The sequence below is a fragment of the Symsagittifera roscoffensis genome, chromosome 2 (assembly GCF_963678635.1).
Source record: "Symsagittifera roscoffensis chromosome 2, txSymRosc1.1, whole genome shotgun sequence".
Classification (NCBI taxonomy): Eukaryota; Metazoa; Xenacoelomorpha; order Acoela; family Convolutidae; genus Symsagittifera; species Symsagittifera roscoffensis.
The window spans coordinates 85,586,938-85,610,350 of NC_087063.1; the positions used below are offsets into that span (position 1 = coordinate 85,586,938).

The window sequence follows — 23,413 nt, forward strand, 5'->3', positions numbered from 1 at the left end:
CCTGACACTGTACATTGAAGCTTTTTTTAAACTTCCCAGTCGCCTTCCTTCCACGACTGAGCACAATAGCAGCTGTCGAAGGGGCTACTTGTTAGGCATCTGGTTCCTGACACTACATTGCACCACTTTTTAAACTTCCCAGTCGCCTTCCTTCCACGAGTGAGCACAATAGCAGCTGTCGAAGGGGCTACTTGTTAGGCATCTGGTTCCTGACACAGTCGTTGAAGGAAGGCGACTGGGAAGTTTAAAAAGTGCTTCAATGTACAGTGTCAGGAACCAGATGCCTAACAAGTAGCCCCTTCGACAGCTGCTATTGTGCTCACTCGTGGAAGGAAGGCGACTGGGAAGTTTAAAAAGTGCTTCAATGTACAGTGTCAGGAACCAGATGCCTAACAAGTAGCCCCTTCGACAGCTGCTATTGTGCTCAGCCGTGGAAGGAAGGCGACTGGGAAGTTTAATAAATGCTTCAATGTACAGTGTCAGGAACCAGATGCCTAACAAGTAGCCCCTTCGACAGCTGCTATTGTGCTCAGTCGTTGAAGGAAGGCGACTGGGAAGTTTAAAAAGTGCTTCAATGTACAGAGCACAATAGCAGCTGTCGAAGGGGCTACTTGTTAGGCATCTGGTTCCTGACACTGTACATTGAAGCACTTTTTAAACTTCCCAGTCGCCTTCCTTCCACGGCTGAGCACAATAGCAGCTGTCGAAGGGGCTACTTGTTAGGCATCTGGTTCCTGACACTGTACATTGAAGCACTTTTTAAACTTCCCAGTCGCCTTCCTTCCACGGCTGAGCACAATAGCAGCTGTCGAAGGGGCTACTTGTTAGGCATCTGGTTCCTGACACTGTACATTGAAGCACTTTTTAAACTTCCCAGTCGCCTTCCTTACACGACTGAGCACAATAGCATTTGTCGAAGGGGCTACTTGTTAGGCATCTGGTTCCTGACACTGTACATTGAAGCACTTTTTAAACTTTCCAGTCGCCTTCCTTCCATGGCTGAGCACAATAGCAGCTGTCGAAGGGGCTACTTGTTAGGCATCTGGTTCCTGACACTGTATATTGAAGCACTTTTTAAACTTCCCAGTCGCCTTCCTTCCACGACTGAGCACAATAGCATTTGTCGAAGGGGTTACTTGTTAGGCATCTGGTTCCTGACACTGTACATTGAAGCACTTTTTAAACTTCCCAGTCGCCTTCCTTCCACGACTGAGCACAATAGCATTTGTCGAAGGGGCTACTTGTTAGGCATCTGGTTCCTGACACTGTACATTGAAGCACTTTTTAAACTTTCCAGTCGCCTTCCTTCCACGGCTGAGCACAATAGCATTTGTCGAAGGGGCTACTTGTTAGGCATCTGGTTCCTGACACTGTACATTGAAGCACTTTTTAAACTTTCCAGTCGCCTTCCTTCCACGGCTGAGCACAATAGCAGCTGTCGAAGGGGCTACTTGTTAGGCATCTGGTTCCTGACACTGTACATTGAAGCACTTTTTAAACTTCCCAGTTGCCTTCCTTCCACGACTGAGCACAAAAGCATTTGTCGAAGGGGCTACTTGTTAGGCATCTGGTTCCTGACACTGTACATTGAAGCACTTTTTAAACTTCCCAGTCGCCTTCCTTCCACGACTGAGCACAATAGCAGCTGTCGAAGGGTCTACTTGTTAGGCATCTGGTTCCTGACACTGTACATTGAAGCACTTTTTAAACTTCCCAGTCGCCTTCCTTCCACGACTGAGCACAATAGCAGCTGTCGAAGGGGCTACTTGTTAGGCATCTGGTTCCTGACACTACATTGCACCACTTTTTAAACTTCCCAGTCGCCTTCCTTCCACGAGTGAGCACAATAGCAGCTGTCGAAGGGGCTACTTGTTAGGCATCTGGTTCCTGACACTGTACATTGAAGCACTTTTTAAACTTCCCAGTCGCCTTCCTTCCACGGCTGAGCACAATAGCAGCTGTCGAAGGGGCTACTTGTTAGGCATCTGGTTCCTGACACTGTACATTGAAGCACTTTTTAAACTTCCCAGTCGCCTTCCTTACACGACTGAGCACAATAGCATTTGTCGAAGGGGCTACTTGTTAGGCATCTGGTTCCTGACACTGTACATTGAAGCACTTTTTAAACTTTCCAGTCGCCTTCCTTCCACGGCTGAGCACAATAGCAGCTGTCGAAGGGGCTACTTGTTAGGCATCTGGTTCCTGACACTGTACATTGAAGCACTTTTTAAACTTCCCAGTCGCCTTCCTTCCACGGCTGAGCACAATAGCAGCTGTCGAAGGGGCTACTTGTTAGGCATCTGGTTCCTGACACTGTACATTGAAGCACTTTTTAAACTTCCCAGTCGCCTTCCTTCCACGGCTGAGCACAATAGCAGCTGTCGAAGGGGCTACTTGTTAGGCATCTGGTTCCTGACACTGTACATTGAAGCACTTTTTAAACTTCCCAGTCGCCTTCCTTACACGACTGAGCACAATAGCATTTGTCGAAGGGGCTACTTGTTAGGCATCTGGTTCCTGACACTGTACATTGAAGCACTTTTTAAACTTTCCAGTCGCCTTCCTTCCACGGCTGAGCACAATAGCAGCTGTCGAAGGGGCTACTTGTTAGGCATCTGGTTCCTGACACTGTACATTGAAGCACTTTTTAAACTTCCCAGTCGCCTTCCTTCCACGACTGAGCACAATAGCATTTGTCGAAGGGGTTACTTGTTAGGCATCTGGTTCCTGACACTGTACATTGAAGCACTTTTTAAACTTCCCAGTCGCCTTCCTTCCACGACTGAGCACAATAGCATTTGTCGAAGGGGCTACTTGTTAGGCATCTGGTTCCTGACACTGTACATTGAAGCACTTTTTAAACTTTCCAGTCGCCTTCCTTCCACGGCTGAGCACAATAGCAGCTGTCGAAGGGGCTACTTGTTAGGCATCTGGTTCCTGACACTGAAGCACTTTTTAAACTTCCCAGTCGCCTTCCTTCCACGGCTGAGCCCAATAGCAGGTGTCGAAGGGGCTACTTGTTAGACATCTGGTTCCTGACACTGTACATTGAAGCACTTTTTAAACTTCCCAGTCGCCTTCCTTCCACGACTGAGCACAATAGCATTTGTCGAAGGGGCTACTTGTTAGGCATCTGGTTCCTGACACTGTACATTGAAGCACTTTTTAAACTTTCCAGTCGCCTTCCTTCCACGGCTGAGCACAATAGCAGCTGTCGAAGGGGCTACTTGTTAGGCATCTGGTTCCTGACACTGTACATTGAAGCACTTTTTAAACTTCCCAGTCGCCTTCCTTCCACGACTGAGCACAAAAGCATTTGTCGAAGGGGCTACTTGTTAGGCATCTGGTTCCTGACACTGTACATTGAAGCACTTTTTAAACTTCCCAGTCGCCTTCATTCCACGGCTGAGCACAATAGCAGCTGTCGAAGGGGCTACTTGTTAGGCATCTGGTTCCTGACACTGTACATTGAAGCACTTTTTAAACTTCCCGGTCGCCTTCCTTCCATGGCTGAGCACAATAGCAGCTGTCGAAGGGGCTACTTGTTAGGCATCTGGTTTCTGACACTGTACATTGAAGCACTTTTTAAACTTCCCAGTCGCCTTCCTTCCTCGGCTGAGCACAATAGCAGCTGTCGAAGGGGCTACTTGTTAGGCATCTGTTTCCTGACACTGTACATTGAAGCACTTTTTAAACTTCCCAGTCGCCTTCCTTCCACGGCTGAGCACAATAGCAGCTGTCGAAGGGGCTACTTGTTAGGCATCTGGTTCCTGACACTGTACATTGAAGCACTTTTTAAACTTCCCAGTCGCCTTCCTTCCACGACTGAGCACAATAGCAGCTGTCGAAGGGGCTACTTGTTAGGCATCTGGTTCCTGACACTGTACATTGAAGCACTTTTTAAACTTCCCAGTCGCCTTCCTTCCACGACTGAGCACAATAGCAGCTGTCGAAGGGGCTACATGTTAGGCATCTGGTTCCTGACACTACATTGAACCACTTTTTAAACTTCCCAGTCGCCTTCCTTCCACGGCTGAGCACAATAGCAGCTGTCGAAGGGGCTACTTGTTAGGCATCTGGTTCCTGACACTGTACATTGAAGCACTTTTTAAACTTCCCAGTCGCCTTCCTTCCACGACTGAGCACAATAGCAGCTGTCGAAGGGGCTACTTGTTAGGCATCAACCGTATTATATTTCCTGGTTTGGACAAGAATTGCACGACCACAACATCCTTCCTGAAGACTCTGACAGGATGTCGTTAGTTTCTCGCTTGGACTATGGCCAAACTGACTGTGTAACTTCTTTATGACATCTGGGTCTGTCAATTTTCTTCCTAACAAAAAAGAATCAATTACCTCGCCAGGAAGCAGAGATACTACGTTAGTATGGCCTGTTGTGGTCTCCTTCAAAGGCATTGCTGTCATGCTCTGATCCAGAGGAAAGTTGTTTTTCACACATTAAGCTTGAACTTAGCGGCTTTCATAGATTTTAGGCTTAAGAGCATAACGGGCTTCAGTAGTAAAAAAAAATTGCACTAAGAAAAAAAGACATTTTCAAGTTTTTTCTTGAAGTTATTTTCAAGTTTTTCTTTCAATTTTGGTTTTGTTTTATTGAACATGTGTTGGAGGAATATTCTGTTCTGTATGCAATTAAAGCAATCGGCCATCATTGTTGTTAATTAGGCGCTCAATCTTTTTCTTCGATCATTAATGTAAAAGTTGAAGAATTTAGATTTTGTTGATGAGAGGAAGAATTAAGCGAGCCAAAAACATTTTACTCAATTCCGAACTCAATTCATTCCGGTTGAGTAGATAGAATGCAGGTGAGTATGTGGATGCAGGCAGATCTCAGTAGAGAACCAGTGAAACTGTTCAAAGACTGTTATTGTATCTCCTGATATGGTATTTCCTGATAGCAGGCTACATAGGGAGGTAACAACTAGTGAACAGCAGACAAAAACATTATATTTAATGGCGTTTTCCTTTTGTGTACACTACATCGTTTTGTGTGGCCAAAGACTATTTCCAGTATCACAATAGGTCATCGCTATTTAACAATAAGTAGCTCTCAAAGCTAACAGCAAGAAAGCCCGAACAGTGTTGTTGAATGAAAAAATAGCGAAACAATCTGGTCCACATATCATATCAGAAGTTGAACATGCGAGAGCGACTGTATGGATGAACAGCTGAGACAATAGGCACAAATAGCACACAATTCTACTCGTCTCACAGTGTAGTCAATTTGGACAAGGAAACTTGTGCGTTTTCACTACCAGCACCTTGTTGCCCATCCATAATCCATACAGATGGTTCACTACAGAGTGAGCTACAATCAGACAAAAAAAAGCAATCATATCAACAGGTTTTCAACCACAAAAGAGTTATTAAATTTTAGAACTGCACTTTCATCATGAAAAGGCGCTTTCATCATGAAAAGGTTAGCAAAAAACAATTATCCCGCCCTGGCCACATTCCAATCTGAAAATCAGTCCCAGTCAATCAAATTAGCTGCTTTAAAATTTCTTCATGCTTGCAACTTTTCCTGCGTGTCACCAAAGTTTGAGCTAGTGCTTGTCTCTAATCATAAATAACATCAAACAATGATATTTTTTTGAGCTAGTAGGTGCAATAAAATTGGCTCAAGTGCAAGTTCCAGTATTGCCATTTCAACAAGGATTGCGGTTGCTGTGCAAGTAGCACAGAATATTCCGATCATAGTCGTAAATAAAACAAAAAGTTTCTTCAGGTTTTTTTTTCAATTAGGTAACGAAAGCCCTAATTTAAGGCAAATTCGACAGTCATAGTAAAATAAGAAAATCTGGCTAAGCTTTGTGTCAAAAAGTGACTAGAAAAAAAACGAAATGTTGTGCTAAAACAAAAAAAATCAGTTGAAATTTTTTTCTGATCCAAAAACGGCGCAAGAAACTTCAAAAACTACTTAAAAAAACAAATTGTTATGGCTTATTTTTCAAAAATAAAACCTGTTTGTTTGGTTTACTTGCTCAAAATTAGACTTAAACTCAAAAATAAATTTCAACCCGGATTTTTTTGGACACTGGGACAACCTTTTGAAAATTTTTCTGTCTTTTGAATCAGAACTGAAAAGGCTTTAATATGATAAATCACTTCACCCGCACGATGGTTATTTCTGGTAAATGCTAAGGTGGACAAAAAGAAAAAGCCTGCTCGCTTACCTTATTTGCTTGAAATAAGGCCAAAAATCACAAAATAACTGGTTTTTCTCGACACAGAGCAATTTTTTCGAATCTGTTGTTCGAATCAAGACTGAAAGCGTCTTAATATGGCGTATGACTCGAGCTATTACGATAATTATTTGTGGTACTTAATTAAGCATAAAAAAAAACAGCAGCCAAGCGGAGCATCGCATCACTTACGATGCAACAAAGCGTAGCATTGCAGGCTAGTGAATAGAATAGAGAATGGAAATAACCAAGCTTGAAAAAATGTTTAAAAAAACTGATTTTTTTTTTAAAGAAAAGATGAAAAGTTCAATTTCAGGAAAAGAGTCGAGAAACAACTACCAACATCAAATTAGCTTTTTGTTTTTATCGAGCAGCTCTTAGCCGATCAGTGTGTGCGTAGAAGCACCTTGATTCGAAAAAAAATGTCAAACGAAATGGTTATCAAAAAACTTTAAGGCGATTAAGTTTTACTAACTTTCAAACCACAACCCAAGTGAATTATTTGGCATGAAAGGGCATTAGGAAGGACATTCAAGTGCATTAAAGTGAAGGTCATTAAAGTACCATTATGCCAGAAAAGAGAAATTGAAGTACAGTCTTTTCACGAAAAATAAAACTAATTTTTTATACATTTTTGTGAAATTGGCTTAGTTTCATTGATCGTAAAAGATTCATGAGTTTAACAAAAGCTTCGTATCTTTTTTCGGAAATTAAAAAGGTGAAGCTTAAAGCGGCTGTTTGATGTTATCTCTTATTGTCATTTTTGGTAGAAGTTAGAGCTAATCAAGTAATGGAAGTGCAGTCTTCATCAAGCATCCTGAAATATCTTTTCAGTTGCTAAAAACGATCCTTGTTTCGCTTGCGAGAGAAAGTGGCTTGTAATTGGGTACTATATTTTTTCCGATAACTTAATTTTTCTTACAAATCAGTGAGAAATTGAACTTGCTTCATTTTTGAACCTTAATAACTTCCAGTATCGTTCCCACTTTGTCTGGAGAAGACAAATTTGTCCTTGCCTCCTAACGTGGTTTTCGAGTCCCGGTCGGCTCGTTTTTTTTTCAGTATGTATGAAATGGAAAAAAAACTTTCGGTAAAAATTGAATGGCCTGATTATAGTTTTTTGTCTAGACAATGCCATAAATCTGCTGCGTTATGTTTATTCAAACTTAAGTATTTTTTTCTCTATTTTTTCTCAGATTTATATAGTTTTCTTTTTCTTTGAAGATCTAAATTTTCGCATTGAATTTGATAAAACGGGCAGTGCTCTGTAACCCAATTGGGTTCGTTAACTGTCCCCTCACTGTTTCTGGTGCTTCATGTTTAAATTATCGTTATATGCATATTTACCATTAACAATGAGAAATGAATTCTTTCTTTTTTCTCTTTCGTTTGTTAAGTTAGATTATTTGCCAAATCACGTTTTTTTCTTGTGTTGTGTTGATTTACTCTTGTTATTGGAAATTTTCTAACCCTGACTTAGTATATAGCTTCCACTTGTATTTTTTAGGCTTGAAGGTTTTATTTGGCCTAATCAGTTTCAGTTTATGTGTTATTGCCCTAATCAACTTATTTTGTGTCGTTGAAGGGAAACATTGATGAATATTTGGAAAACTAATAATTCAGGTCGGCTGTGGTGTAAAAGTTGAAACTTAATCGCTCAAATTTCAAATTTTTTTATTACAAAATTTTCATATGGTTATTTTTTTTATTTTAGGCTCTATGGGCGTCTACCCACGTGTTTTTGGTTAAGTGGATACTTGGTAAATACTGAAAGCTTACTTATTGCTGTTGGTTGTTGCTCGACTGTTTTTCTTAAATTAAATTTTTCGCATTTTACTTTAATTTCAATATTTTACTTTCAATTTTTTTGTCTATGTCTTCGGTTTGGTTGGTTAATTCCGTCTACTTCTCTAGCCGCTAGCTGTCAATATCCTCTCCGTGTCTTTGTAAATACTATGACAAGTCCCGAGGGAAATGAAGTAGAAGTTATCAAAATGATTGCTAAAATTGAATGAATAAAAGATTAATTTTGAGAAAGTGGCAACTGTTTTCACGGTTCACTATTTAGATGTGGTGTACGGTCAGAGGAGTAGCACGCGGGATGTGCAGCAAGTAGTGGACCCTATCGTGGAGGCAGTACTGAAGGGCTTCCATGGAACTGTGTTCGCCTATGGCCAAACTGGCTCTGGCAAAACGCACACGATGAGTGGCACTGCACAGGAGCCAGGGATCATTCCGCTCTCAGTGAAGAAAATCTTCGAAACTATCGCTCAGGTAGGCGACTGACAAGTCATTCCTAGTATCACTGAAAGATTTTTTCCATTGTTTTTTTTTTAAAACATCGCAGAATTCTAAAAGTGATGTTATCTTAGCCACTTAGAGACAGGCATCTACTTCCTAATTCTTCTACTTCTGCTCAAAATTTAAGATTGGAACACTCTGCAACTCAGTAGTTTTTTTCTAAATGTCGAATATCTAGATTTGTGAATAAACAGATAAAAAGACAACTTTATCTCTGTTATACAGGAGCAAAGTGACCGCGCTTATCTTCTCCGAGTTTCCTACTTCGAGATATATCTTGAGAGAATCACCGATCTGCTGGCGGAAAGATCACCTGACCGAAATAATCAGAACAGGTTCTTGGAGGTGAAGGAAGACCAAAACAGGGAGCCTTATGTGTGTGGTGAGTTGTCAGACCTTGGAGGCTTGTTTGCGTTGAGTTTGTTGACACTTACTCACACATACAGGTGGGACAGTTCCATCACTTATGTGCTCTCTCTCTCATCTCCATTGTTGCGCCATAATGATGCATTGCATTGCATTCCCTATTCCCTTTTGCTTTCTATTTTGAGAAGAACACTTTGTCTATGGCTATTATTTTCGTGGCTATCCCATTTGGTATGAGATTAAAATGATGTTTTGCATGCACTCTGTCACAGCTAAGTGAACTTTTTCGAGAAACGTGAACATTTGCAGATATGAATATTGTCTCAATGCGAAAATGTTTGTGAAATTTTTGGTGCCCCATTTTAGAGAAGGGGTGCTCTTACTAACAGACTGGTATCGGTGTTCTTTCGAGTAGATGGCATAAGTTCCTATATTTGTAAATGAGCCTTATGAGTGGTTTCCGGTCAATAAGACGACAGCTGTTAAGATGAAAAACCGCTTTTGGTGGGACTTTAAGACGACGATACACGCAATTTTCTACATTGCATTTGTGAGAAGTTTGAAGCGCTGAAATTGGAACTGCTCGTTGTACATCGTGTTGGTTAGGATGTGGCCTGTCGTCTCATGTACCGAGTAGCGTGATGATGATTACAGGATGATACTGGTATCCTGTTTATACTAGTGGAGTTCAATTGTGAATGTGATAGTGTTCGTTTAGTTTGCTACTCACTGACTGAGTGAGTGAGTGAGTGAGTGAGTAAGTGTTTCAGGACTGAATGAGTCGGTGGTTGCGTGTGAGGAGGACGTGTTTGAGCACTTGAGAGTGGGGCAGCTGGCGAGGAAGACGGGCGCCACTGCTGTGAACGAGAAGAGCAGCAGATCCCACTCCGTCTTCAGAATCACCATCGAGAGCAAGGACTCCGAGGACACCCTAACCATGGGACACCTGGTCAGTTCCCTCCTCCTCAGTGTGCAGTTGTTAAAAAAACAACAACCAATAAACAAACGTCCAAACAGGCAGACCTATTTTAGTTCCAATAAATTGCCAATGATAGCTTCAAAGAGTGAAAGCAGTAATTATAAAGTTCACAACTTGCGCCCGTAGTTTTCAAATTTAGGACCCAAGAGAAATAAACTGCGTTTGGATCAAAGGTAAACTTTGAGCTGTGGTAGATTCAAGCTCCCGGATGGATAAATGTAGAGAAAGAAATAGAAGATGAAAGGACATCGTTTCATTTTATCAATTCACTAATTGCATCGGATACTTGGTCGGAGACAAAGCTGTAAACGCAATGTTTAAGCAATTGTTATACAGAGCTGATTTAACTTAATCGGACAAAACGAGCATAATTTGAAATCTCAAAGGCTTTTTTCTCAAATTGGCTTTAGAGTAGACACAAAGTGAAGAGAACAAAAGTTGCGTAGAATTTCACCAGAATTCGTATGGTTCAATTTTATATCCGAAACTCTTAACCAAAATTTTACCCCGAAAATGGATCATTTTGTTTTTAATTAAACGAGAATTGTGCTGAAACTACATTGTTAACTGATGAGAAAATTATATCAAAAGAAGCATCGTACGCAGCCCAACAAATTTTATGAAGGGTTAAATCTCCAAAAAAAAAATTGCGCCAATTATTTAAAAGTTGTGAAATTCTAAGCAATTTTTGTTCTCTTCACTTTTTGTCTAATCTTGACCCAATTTGAGAAAAACGCGTTTGAAGTTTCATTTTTTTTTCGTTCTGTCCGGATAATTTAAATCAGCAGTGTATAGCTTTTAACAATTTTATCGGACGTCCTAAATGTCTGAACTAATTTTGACCTTGATACTGTGAAATAGAGTTCAAGGTAGAACCGATTTACGAAACTTCATTTGAACTATCAAAAGCTCTTAACTTCAGAATACTTTTCATTCAGCAGCTATCTGACATGAATTCTTTCAATAGAAAAGAACACCTAAAACGCCAACAAAAAGACAAGCGCGAAACTTCAAAAAACTATCTTTAAAAAGTTTCAGCTTTAGGTCAGAGTTATTTCTAAAATTTAATATGTTGTCCGATAAATTTGTTAAAAGCTATAGAGGACAATGGTTAACAAAATTCGTCAGTGACATTTTATAGTTTACGTCAAATTATTGGCAAATCGGTGACCTTGAACAATTGAATCGGTCAAAAACTAGGAATTTAGGCTAATTGATTTTTCGGAAACCGTTTTTACGAGTGAAAATTAGTAATAAGATGAAATTCGATGCTTTCTTTCCAAAGCTTGGGTTTTTCAATTTTGCTTCAAACAGTTTTTGCTATAAATGAAATTTGTTCTGTTGTTTGCAAATTTTCGAACTCTAACTTTTCCCTCTTTTTGACAAAAAGTTTTGAAGACTAGAACATTAGCTGGGACTTGTTTGCTGAGCCAACGTTTTTGATCAGGCGTATAAAAGACTTTCCTAGACGGACCATAAACCTAATTTGCAAATAATGTTACTCATTGTTTGATGGCAACTTTGCATTTTATATCTGGATAACATTCGCTCCATAGCATTATATTTTTGCATCTGGTTAATTAGTTGCTGTTTTTTTTTGTTTGATAAAAACTAGATAATATGATATTGTTTGATTAAATTTTTGGTTTTTCGTAAAAAATTGAATGTTTCTCGAAAACTGCTATTGGTACTAATGGAGAGCTCGCCTACTTACCTGTGTGCCTGGATTTTCCGCTAGTCTCTTTTTTTTTAATCGGACGTTCTGCTGCCCTCGAAAACTTCAGTGGGAGTGAGTTTTTGACCCATTTTTTGGATTGGCCTCTTTTTCTTGAAACCTACCCTGCCAAATCTGAGGTTAAGGGTTCAATCAAAAGAACAGATTGCGACTATTTGCCGCACAAATGGTGTCGGCTTAATGTTTGATGAAAAATTTATCGCCTTAAAAATGTACAGTTTTTGAAGTTTTGCTCGTGTTTTGGAAATTTTTTCAATCTTCTCGAAACTTACATTGGCAACCTCTTACACCCTTTTTTGTACAGTTGTTTTTTCCATCAGTTGCCGCTTGGTCATGATTATCAATGGTTGGTTAGGCTTTTTTCGAAACTTACATTGGCAACCTCTTACACTCTTTTTTGTACAGTTGTTTTTTCCATCAGTTGCCGCTTGGTCATGATTATCAATGGTTGGTTAGGCTTTTTCAATCTTCTCGAAACTTACATTGGCAACCTCTTACACCCTTTTTTGTACAGTTGTTTTTTCCATCAGTTGCCGCTTGGTCATGATTATCAATGGTTGGTTAGGCTTTTTCAATCTTCTCGAAACTTACATTGGCAACCTCTTACACCCTTTTTTGTACAGTTGTTTTTTCCATCAGTTGCCGCTTGGTCATGATTATCAATGGTTGGTTAGGCTTTTTCAATCTTCTCGAAACTTACATTGGCAACCTCTTACACTCTTTTTTGTACAGTTGTTTTTTCCATCAGTTGCCGCTTGGTCATGATTATCAATGGTTGGTTAGGCTTTTTCAATCTTCTCGAAACTTACATTGGCAACCTCTTACACCCTTTTTTGTACAGTTGTTTTTTCCATCAGTTGCCGCTTGGTCATGATTATCAATGGTTGGTTAGGCTTTTTCAATCTTCTCGAAACTTACATTGGCAACCTCTTACACCCTTTTTTGTATAGTTGTTTTTTCCATCAGTTGCCGCTTGGTCATGATTATCAATGGTTGGTTAGGCTTTTTCAATCTTCTCGAAACTTACATTGGCAACCTCTTACACCCTTTTTTGTACAGTTGTTTTTTCCATCAGTTGCCGCTTGGTCATGATTATCAATGGTTGGTTAGGCTTTTTCAATCTTCTCGAAACTTACATTGGCAACCTCTTACACCCTTTTTTGTACAGTTGTTTTTTCCATCAGTTGCCGCTTGGTCATGATTATCAATGGTTGGTTAGGCTGTTTATCAACATCCGAGACAAAACCTATTTTTTCATGTGAAATTTGAACTGTTCATGTTTCTATGATTTTGCGCTGTGTTTTGTATTGCTTGCTATGAGATTGAAAGAATGTTGTGTGTGTGTGTGTGTAGAGTCTGGTGGATCTGGCGGGCAGTGAGAAGTTGGCCCAGACGAAGGCGGAGGGGGAGAGACTGAAGGAGGGCATCAACATCAACCAGAGTCTCATGCAGCTCAACATGGTATGCTATGCTATGCTATGCTATTCCACCAACCACACCACACCACACAACTAGAAGAGCACTCTAACAACTACTATTCAAGTTCAGCTCAAATTATGAGCACTAGTCTGAGTGGCAACTATCAACTCAACAAAGTGTTATATTCACAAATATTTTTTCCATCAGCTTTTCTAGCTCAACGCTAGACTCTAACATCATTTTTTTTTACATGAGATTGTTTGTTGATTGAACTGATTCACAATGGTAATTATGGATGGAAGAAGGCAGTGGCCTTGTGTGTCATGTCACCTGACTGGTTACTTTTGATGGTGATGTCTGTGTGCAGGTGATCAACCAAGTGACCTCTGGAAACCAGCACGTCAGCTACAGGAACTCCAAACTCACCCGCATTCTGCAGAACTCGATCGGGGGATCTGCGAAGACATGCATCCTCTGCACAGTGTCCCCCTGGGACTATGAAGAGACTCTTTCTACTCTGAGGGTTAGTGACAGGGAGAAGGGAACAACCAATTCTCATTGCTCGCATCCATTGTGGGAAATAGAACAGATTAGCTCAATTAGTCAAATGAACTTACGAATGCTTTTATTTCAATGGGGGGGGGGGGAGGGGTTGGACCTCAAAATGCACTCATAGCGATTGTTGGGAGCAAGAGATGACGTGCAGTGGAAGGAAGAGTGTTAAAATAGTGTTTGGTTACAAAGTAATGTGTGACTATGATGTTGTATGTGATGTGGTGGGATGAGGATGTTTGTAATAGTTTGCGAATACGGCCAAGAGGATCAGGAACAAGGAGAAGAAGAACGAGATAGTGGCTGACACGGCCATGATCAGACGGCTGGAGAGTGAGATGAGGCGCAAGGAGCAGTTGATCGCCACTCTCCTCAAAAAGGTCCACCAGCTGCAGGGCAACCAGCAGGGGACAGGCAACCCAAACAGGCATCCACTCTCTCTCTCTCTCTCTCTCTCTCTCTCTCTCCCACACACACACTCATGCATTCCATCTGTTCAATAACACCAATGAAATCATAGTGCATTGTGAAGTATTCATTAGTTGAGGAAGGACAGCAGCACACACACTCATGCATTCCATCTGTTCAATAACACCAATGAAATCATAGTGCATTGTGAAGTATTCATTAGTTAACGAAGGACAGCAGCACACACACTCTTGCATTCCATCTGTTCAATAACACCAATGAAATCATAGTGCATTGTGAAGTATTCATTAGTTAAGGAAGGACAGCAGCACACACACTCTTGCATTCCATCTGTTCAATAACACCAATGAAATCATAGTGCATTGTGAAGTATTCATTAGTTAAGGAAGGACAGCAGCACACACACTCTTGCATTCCATCTGTTCAATAACACCTATGAAATCATAGTGAATTGTGAAGTATTCATTAGTTAACGAAGGACAGCAGCACACACACTCATGCATTCCATCTGTTCAATAACACCTATGAAATCATAGTGCATTGTGAAGTATTCATTAGTTGAGGAAGGACAGCAGCACACACACTCTTGCATTCCATCTGTTCAATAACACCAATGAAATCATAGTGCATTGTGAAGTATTCATTAGTTAAGGAAGGACAGCAGCACACACACTCTTGCATTCCATCTGTTCAATAACACCAATGAAATCATAGTGCATTGTGAAGTATTCATTAGTTAACGAAGGACAGCAGCACACACACTCATGCATTCCATCTGTTCAATAACACCAATAAAATCATAGTGCATTGTGAAGTATTCATTAGTTAACGAAGGACAGCAGCACACACACTCATGCATTCTATCTGTTCAATAACACCAATGAAATCATAGTGCATTGTGAAGTATTCATTAGTTGAGGAAGGACAGCAGCACACACACTCATGCATTCCATCTGTTCAATAACACCAATAAAATCATAGTGCATTGTGAAGTATTCATTAGTTAACGAAGGACAGCAGCACACACACTCATGCATTCCATCTGTTCAATAACACCTATGAAATCATAGTGCATTGTGAAGTATTCATTAGTTAACGAAGGACAGCAGCACACACACTCATGCATTCTATCTGTTCAATAACACCAATGAAATCATAGTGCATTGTGAAGTATTCATTAGTTAACGAAGGACAGCAGCACACACACTCATGCATTCCATCTGTTCAATAACACCTATGAAATCATAGTGCATTGTGAAGTATTCATTAGTTGAGGAAGGACAGCAGCACACACACTCATGCATTCCATCTGTTCAATAACACCAATGAAATCATAGTGCATTGTGAAGTATTCATTAGTTAACGAAGGACAGCAGCACACACACTCATGCATTCCATCTGTTCAATAACACCTATGAAATCATAGTGCATTGTGAAGTATTCATTAGTTGAGGAAGGACAGCAGCACACACACTCTTGCATTCCATCTGTTCAATAACACCAATGAAATCATAGTGCATTGTGAATTATTCATTAGTTAAGGAAGGACATCAGCACACACACTCTTGCATTCCATCTGTTCAATAACACCAATGAAATCATAGTGCATTGTGAAGTATTCATTAGTTAAGGAAGGACAGCAGCACACAACACATACTCATGCATTCCATCTGTTCAATAACACCAATAAAATCATAGTGCATTGTGAAGTATTCATTAGTTAAGGAAGGACAGCAGCACACACACTCTTGCATTCCATCTGTTCAATAACACCTATGAAATCATAGTGCATTGTGAAGTATTCATTAGTTGAGGAAGGACAGCAGCACACACACTCGTGCATTCCATCTGTTCAATAACACCAATGAAATCATAGTGCATTGTGAAGTATTCATTAGTTAACGAAGGACAGCAGCACACACACTCATGCATTCCATCTGTTCAATAACACCTATGAAATCATAGTGCATTGTGAAGTATTCATTAGTTGAGGAAGGACAGCAGCACACACACTCTTGCATTCCATCTGTTCAATAACACCAATAAAATCATAGTGCATTGTGAAGTATTCATTAGTTAACGAAGGACAGCAGCACACACACTCATGCATTCCATCCGTTCAATAACACCTATGAAATCATAGTGCATTGTGAAGTATTCATTAGTTGAGGAAGGACAGCAGCACACACACTCTTGCATTCCATCTGTTCAATAACACCTATGAAATCATAGTGCATTGTGAAGTATTCATTAGTTAACGAAGGACAGCAGCACACACACTCATGCATTCCATCCGTTCAATAACACCTATGAAATCATAGTGCATTGTGAACTATTCATTAGTTGAGGAAGGACAGCAGCACACACACTCTTGCATTCCATCTGTTCAATAACACCAATGAAATCATAGTGCATTGTGAAGTTTTCATTAATTAAGGAAGGACAGCAGCACACACACTCATGCATTCCATCTGTTGAATAACACCTATGAAATCATAGTGCATTGTGAAGTATTCATTAGTTAACGAAGGTCAGCAGCACACACACTCATGCATTCTATCTGTTCAATAACACCAATGAAATCATAGTGCATTGTGAAGTATTCATTAGTTAACGAAGGACAGCAGCACACACACTCATGCATTCCATCTGTTCAATAACACCTATGAAATCATAGTGCATTGTGAAGTATTCATTAGTTGAGGAAGGACAGCAGCACACACACTCATGCATTCCATCTGTTCAATAACACCAATGAAATCATAGTGCATTGTGAAGTATTCATTAGTTAACGAAGGACAGCAGCACACACACTCATGCATTCCATCTGTTCAATAACACCTATGAAATCATAGTGCATTGTGAAGTATTCATTAGTTGAGGAAGGACAGCAGCACACACACTCTTGCATTCCATCTGTTCAATAACACCAATGAAATTATAGTGCATTGTGAAGTATTCATTAGTTAAGGAAGGACAGCAGCACACACACTCTTGCATTCCATCTGTTCAATAACACCAATGAAATCATAGTGCATTGTGAAGTATTCATTAGTTAAGGAAGGACAGCAGCACACACACTCATGCATTCCATCTGTTCAATAACACCAATAAAATCATAGTGCATTGTGAATTATTCATTAGTTAACGAAGGACAGCAGCACACACACTCATGCATTCTATCTGTTCAATAACACCAATGAAATCATAGTGCATTGTGAAGTATTCATTAGTTAACGAAGGACAGCAGCACACGCACTCATGCATTCCATCTGTTCAATAACACCTATGAAATCATAGTGCATTGTGAAGTATTCATTAGTTGAGGAAGGACAGCAGCACACACACTCTTGCATTCCATCTGTTCAATAACACCAATGAAATCATTGTGCATTGTGAAATTTTCATTAGTTGAGGAAGGACAGCAGCACACACTCTTGCATTCCATCTGTTCAATAACACCAATGAAATCATAGTGCATTGTGAAGTATTCATTAGTTGAGGAAGGACAGCAGCACACACACTCTTGCATTCCATCTGTTCAATAACACCAATGAAATCATAGTGCATTGTGAAGTATTCGTTTTTTAACGAAGGACTGCAGCACACACACTCATGCATTCCATCTGTTCAATAACACCAATGAAATCATAGTGCATTGTGAAGTATTCGTTTTTTAACGAAGGACTGCAGCACACACACTCATGCATTCCATCTGTTCAATAACACCAATGAAATCATAGTGCATTGTGAAGTATTCATTAGTTGAGGAAGGACAGCAGCACACACACTCTTGCATTCCATCTGTTCAATAACACCAATGAAATCATAGTGCATTGTGAAGTATTCATTAGTTAAGGAAGGACAGCAGCACACACACTCTTGCATTCCATCTGTTCAATAACACCAATGAAATCATAGTGCATTGTGAAGTATTCATTAGTTAAGGAAGGACAGCAGCACACACACTCATGCATTCCATCTGTTCAATAACACCAATGAAATCATAGTGCATTGTGAAGTATTCGTTTTTTAACGAAGGACTGCAGCACACACACTCATGCATTCCATCTGTTCAATAACACCAATGAAATCATAGTGCATTGTGAAGTATTCATTAGTTGAGGAAGGACAGCAGCACACACACTCTTGCATTCCATCTGTTCAATAACACCAATGAAATCATAGTGCATTGTGAAGTTTTCATTAGTTAAGGAAGGACAGCAGCACACACACTCTTGCATTCCATCTGTTCAATAACACCAATGAAATCATAGTGCATTCTGAAGTATTCATTAGTTGAGGAAGGACAGCAGCACACACACCCTTGCATTCCATCTGTTCAATAACACCAATGAAATCATAGTGCATTGTGAAGTATTCATTAGTTAAGGAAAGACAGCAGCACACACACTCTTGCGTTCCATCTGTTCAATAACACCAATGAAATCTTAGTGCATTGTGAAGTATTCATTTGTTGAGGAAGGACAGCAGCACCCACACTCTTGCATTCCATCTGTTCAATAACACCTATAAAATCATAGTGCATTGTGAAGTATTCATTAGTTGAGGAAGGAAAGCAGCACACACACTCTTGCATTCCATCTGTTCAATAACACCAATGAAATCATAGTGCATTGTGAAGTATTCATTAGTTAAGGAAGGACAGCAGCACACACACTCTTGCATTCCATCTGTTCAATAACACCAATGAAATCATAGTGCATTGTGAAGTATTCATTAGTTAAGGAAGGACAGCAGCACACACGCTCTTGCATTCCATCTGTTCAATAACACCAATGAAATCATAGTGCATTCTGAAGTATTCATTAGTTGAGGAAGGACAGCAGCACACACACCCTTGCATTCCATCTGTTCAATAACACCAATGAAATCATAGTGCATTGTGAAGTATTCATTAGTTAAGGAAAGACAGCAGCACACACACTCTTGCGTTCCATCTGTTCAATAACACCAATGAAATCTTAGTGCATTGTGAAGTATTCATTTGTTGAGGAAGGACAGCAGCACCCACACTCTTGCATTCCATCTGTTCAATAACACCTATAAAATCATAGTGCATTGTGAAGTATTCATTAGTTGAGGAAGGAAAGCAGCACACACACTCTTGCATTCCATCTGTTCAATAACACCAATGAAATCATAGTGCATTGTGAAGTATTCATTAGTTAAGGAAGGACAGCAGCACACACACTCTTGCATTCCATCTGTTCAATAACACCAATGAAATCATAGTGCATTGTGAAGTATTCATTAGTTGAGGAAGGACAGCAGCACACACACTCTTGCATTCCATCTGTTCAATAACACCAATGAAATCATAGTGCATTGTGAAGTATTCATTAGTTGATGAAGGACAGCAGCACACACACTCATGCATTCCATCTGTTCAATAACACCAATGAAATCATAGTGCATTGTGAAGTATTCATTAGTTAACGAAGGACAGCAGCACTCACACTCATGCATTCCATCTGTTCAATAACACCTATGAAATCATAGTGCATTGTGAAGTATTCATTAGTTGAGGAAGGACAGCAGCACACACACTCTTGCATTCCATCTGTTCAATAACACCAATGAAATCATAGTGCATTGTGAAGTATTCATTAGTTAACGAAGGACTGCAGCGCACACACTCATGCATTCCATCTGTTCAATAACACCTATGAAATCATAGTGCATTGTCAAGTATTCATTAGTTGAGGAAGGACAGCAGCACACACACTCTTGCATTCCATCTGTTCAATAACACCAATGAAATCATAGTGCATTGTGAAGTATTCATTAGTTAAGGAAGGATAGCAGCACACACACTCTTGCATTCCATCTGTTCAATAACACCAATGAAATCATAGTGCATTGTGAAGTATTCATTAGTTAAGGAAGGACAGCAGCACACACACTCATGCATTCCATCTGTTCAATAACACCAATGAAATCATAGTGCATTGTGAAGTATTCGTTTTTTAACGAAGGACAGCAGCACACACACTCATGCATTCCATCTGTTCAATAACAGCAATGAAATCATAGTGCATTGTGAAGTATTCATTAGTTGAGGAAGGACAGCAGCACACACACTCTTGCATTCCATCTGTTTAATCACACCAATGAAATCATAGTGCATTGTGAAGTATTCATTAGTTAAGGAAGGACAGCAGCACACACACTCTTGCATTCCATCTGTTCAATAACACCAATGAAATCATTGTGCATTGTGAAGTATTCATTAGTTGAGGAAGGACAGCAGCACACACACTCTTGCAATCCATCTGTTCAATAACACCAATGAAATCGTAGTGCATTAGTTGAGGAAGGACAGCAGCACACACACTCTTGCATTCCATCTGTTCAATAACACCAATGAAATCATAGTGCATTGTGAAGTATTCATTAGTTAAGGAAGGACAGCAGCACACACACTCTTGCATTCCATCTGTTCAATAACACCAATGAAATCATTGTGCATTGTGAAATTTTCATTAGTTGAGGAAGGACAGCAGCACACACTCTTGCATTCCATCTGTTCAATAACACCAATGAAATCATAGTGCATTGTGAAGTTTTCATTAGTTGAGGAAGGACAGCAGCACACACACTCTTGCATTCCATCTGTTCAATAACACCAATGAAATCATAGTGCATTGTGAAGTATTCATTAGTTGAGGAAGGACAGCAGCACACACACTCTTGCATTCCATCTGTTCAATAACACCAATGAAATCATAGTGCATTCTGAAGTATTCATTAGTTGAGGAAGGACAGCAGCACACACACTCTTGCATTCCATCTGTTCAATAACACCAATGAAATCATAGTGCATTGTGAAGTATTCATTAGTTAAGGAAAGACAGCAGCACACACACTCTTGCATTCCATCTGTTCAATAACACCAATGAAATCATAGTGCATTGTGAAGTATTCATTAGTTAAGGAAGGACAGCAGCACACACACTCATGCATTCCATCTGTTCAATAACACCAATAAAATCATAGTGCATTGTGAAGTATTCATTAGTTAAGGAAGGACAGAAGCACACACACTCTTGCATTCCATCTGTTCAATAACACCAATGAAATCATTGTGCATTGTGAAGTATTCATTAGTTGAGGAAGGACAGCAGCACACACACTCTTGCCTTCCATCTAATCAATAACACCAATGAAATCGTAGTGCATTGTGAAGTATTCATTAGTTAAGGAAAGACAGCAGCACACACACTCTTGCATTCCATCTGTTCAATAACACCAATGAAATCATAGTGCATTCTGAAGTATTCATTAGTTGAGGAAGGACAGCAGCACACACACTCTTGCATTCCATCTGTTCAATAACACCAATGAAATCATAGTGCATTGTGAAGTATTCATTAGTTAAGGAAAGACAGCAGCACACACACTCTTGCATTCCATCTGTTCAATAACACCAATGAAATCATAGTGCATTGTGAAGTATTCATTAGTTAAGGAAGGACAGCAGCACACACACTCATGCATTCCATCTGTTCAATAACACCAATAAAATCATAGTGCATTGTGAAGTATTCATTAGTTAACGAAGGACTGCAGCGCACACACTCATGCATTCCATCTGTTCAATAACACCTATGAAATCATAGTGCATTGTCAAGTATTCATTAGTTGAGGAAGGACAGCAGCACACACACTCTTGCATTCCATCTGTTCAATAACACCAATGAAATCATAGTGCATTGTGAAGTATTCATTAGTTAAGGAAGGATAGCAGCACACAGACTCTTGCATTCCATCTGTTCAATAACACCAATGAAATCATAGTGCATTGTGAAGTATTCATTAGTTAAGGAAGGACAGCAGCACACACACTCATGCATTCCATCTGTTCAATAACACCAATGAAATCATAGTGCATTGTGAAGTATTCGTTTTTTAACGAAGGACAGCAGCACACACACTCATGCATTCCATCTGTTCAATAACAGCAATGAAATCATAGTGCATTGTGAAGTATTCATTAGTTGAGGAAGGACAGCAGCACACACACTCTTGCATTCCATCTGTTTAATCACACCAATGAAATCATAGTGCATTGTGAAGTATTCATTAGTTAAGGAAGGACAGCAGCACACACACTCTTGCATTCCATCTGTTCAATAACACCAATGAAATCATTGTGCATTGTGAAGTATTCATTAGTTGAGGAAGGACAGCAGCACACACACTCTTGCATTCCATCTGTTCAATAACACCAATGAAATCGTAGTGCATTGTGAAGTATTCATTAGTTAAGGAAAGACAGCAGCACACACACTCTTGCATTCCATCTGTTCAATAACACCAATGAAATCTTAGTGCATTGTGAAGTATTCATTTGTTGAGGAAGGACAGCAAAACACACACTCTTGCATTCCATCTGTTCAATAACACCTATGAAATCATAGTGCATTGTGAAGTATTCATTAGTTGAGGAAGGACAGCAGCACACACACTCTTGCATTCCATCTGTTCAATAACACCAATGAAATCATAGTGCATTGTGAAGTATTCATTAGTTAAGGAAGGACAGCAGCACACACACTCTTGCATTCCATCTGTTCAATAACACCAATGAAATCATTGTGCATTGTGAAATTTTCATTAGTTGAGGAAGGACAGCAGCACACACTCTTGCATTCCATCTGTTCAATAACACCAATGAAATCATAGTGCATTGTGAAGTTTTCATTAGTTGAGGAAGGACAGCAGCACACACACTCTTGCATTCCATCTGTTCAATAACACCAAAGAAATCATAGTGCATTGTGAAGTATTCATTAGTTGAGGAAGGACAGCAGCACACACACTCTTGCATTCCATCTGTTCAATAACACCAATGAAATCATAGTGCATTCTGAAGTATTCATTAGTTGAGGAAGGACAGCAGCACACACACTCTTGCATTCCATCTGTTCAATAACACCAATGAAATCATAGTGCATTGTGAAGTATTCATTAGTTAAGGAAAGACAGCAGCACACACACTCTTGCATTCCATCTGTTCAATAACACCAATGAAATCATAGTGCATTGTGAAGTATTCATTAGTTAAGGAAGGACAGCAGCACACACACTCATGCATTCCATCTGTTCAATAACACCAATAAAATCATAGTGCATTGTGAAGTATTCATTAGTTAAGGAAGGACAGCAGCACACACACTCTTGCATTCCATCTGTTCAATAACACCAATGAAATCATTGTGCATTGTGAAGTATTCATTAGTTGAGGAAGGACAGCAGCACACACACTCTTGCATTCCATCTAATCAATAACACCAATGAAATCGTAGTGCATTGTGAAGTATTCATTAGTTAAGGAAAGACAGCAGCACACACACTCTTGCATTCCATCTGTTCAATAACACCAATGAAATCATAGTGCATTGT

The 23,413-nt window shown here is 39.7% G+C and overlaps 1 protein-coding gene across 1 annotated transcript in view; it reads left to right on the forward strand.

The window, feature by feature from the left end:
* Positions 1 to 23,413, forward strand: part of LOC134840728 (uncharacterized) — a 486,809-nt gene that overhangs the window by 412,791 nt on the left and 50,605 nt on the right. Inside the window, exons 4-9 of the mRNA XM_063856739.1 lie at positions 8,272 to 8,477; positions 8,730 to 8,886; positions 9,641 to 9,819; positions 12,938 to 13,045; positions 13,371 to 13,526; positions 13,804 to 13,982. Coding sequence (XP_063712809.1) covers positions 8,272 to 8,477; positions 8,730 to 8,886; positions 9,641 to 9,819; positions 12,938 to 13,045; positions 13,371 to 13,526; positions 13,804 to 13,982 — 985 coding nt within the window. The remainder of the gene's footprint in view (positions 1 to 8,271; positions 8,478 to 8,729; positions 8,887 to 9,640; positions 9,820 to 12,937; positions 13,046 to 13,370; positions 13,527 to 13,803; positions 13,983 to 23,413) is intronic.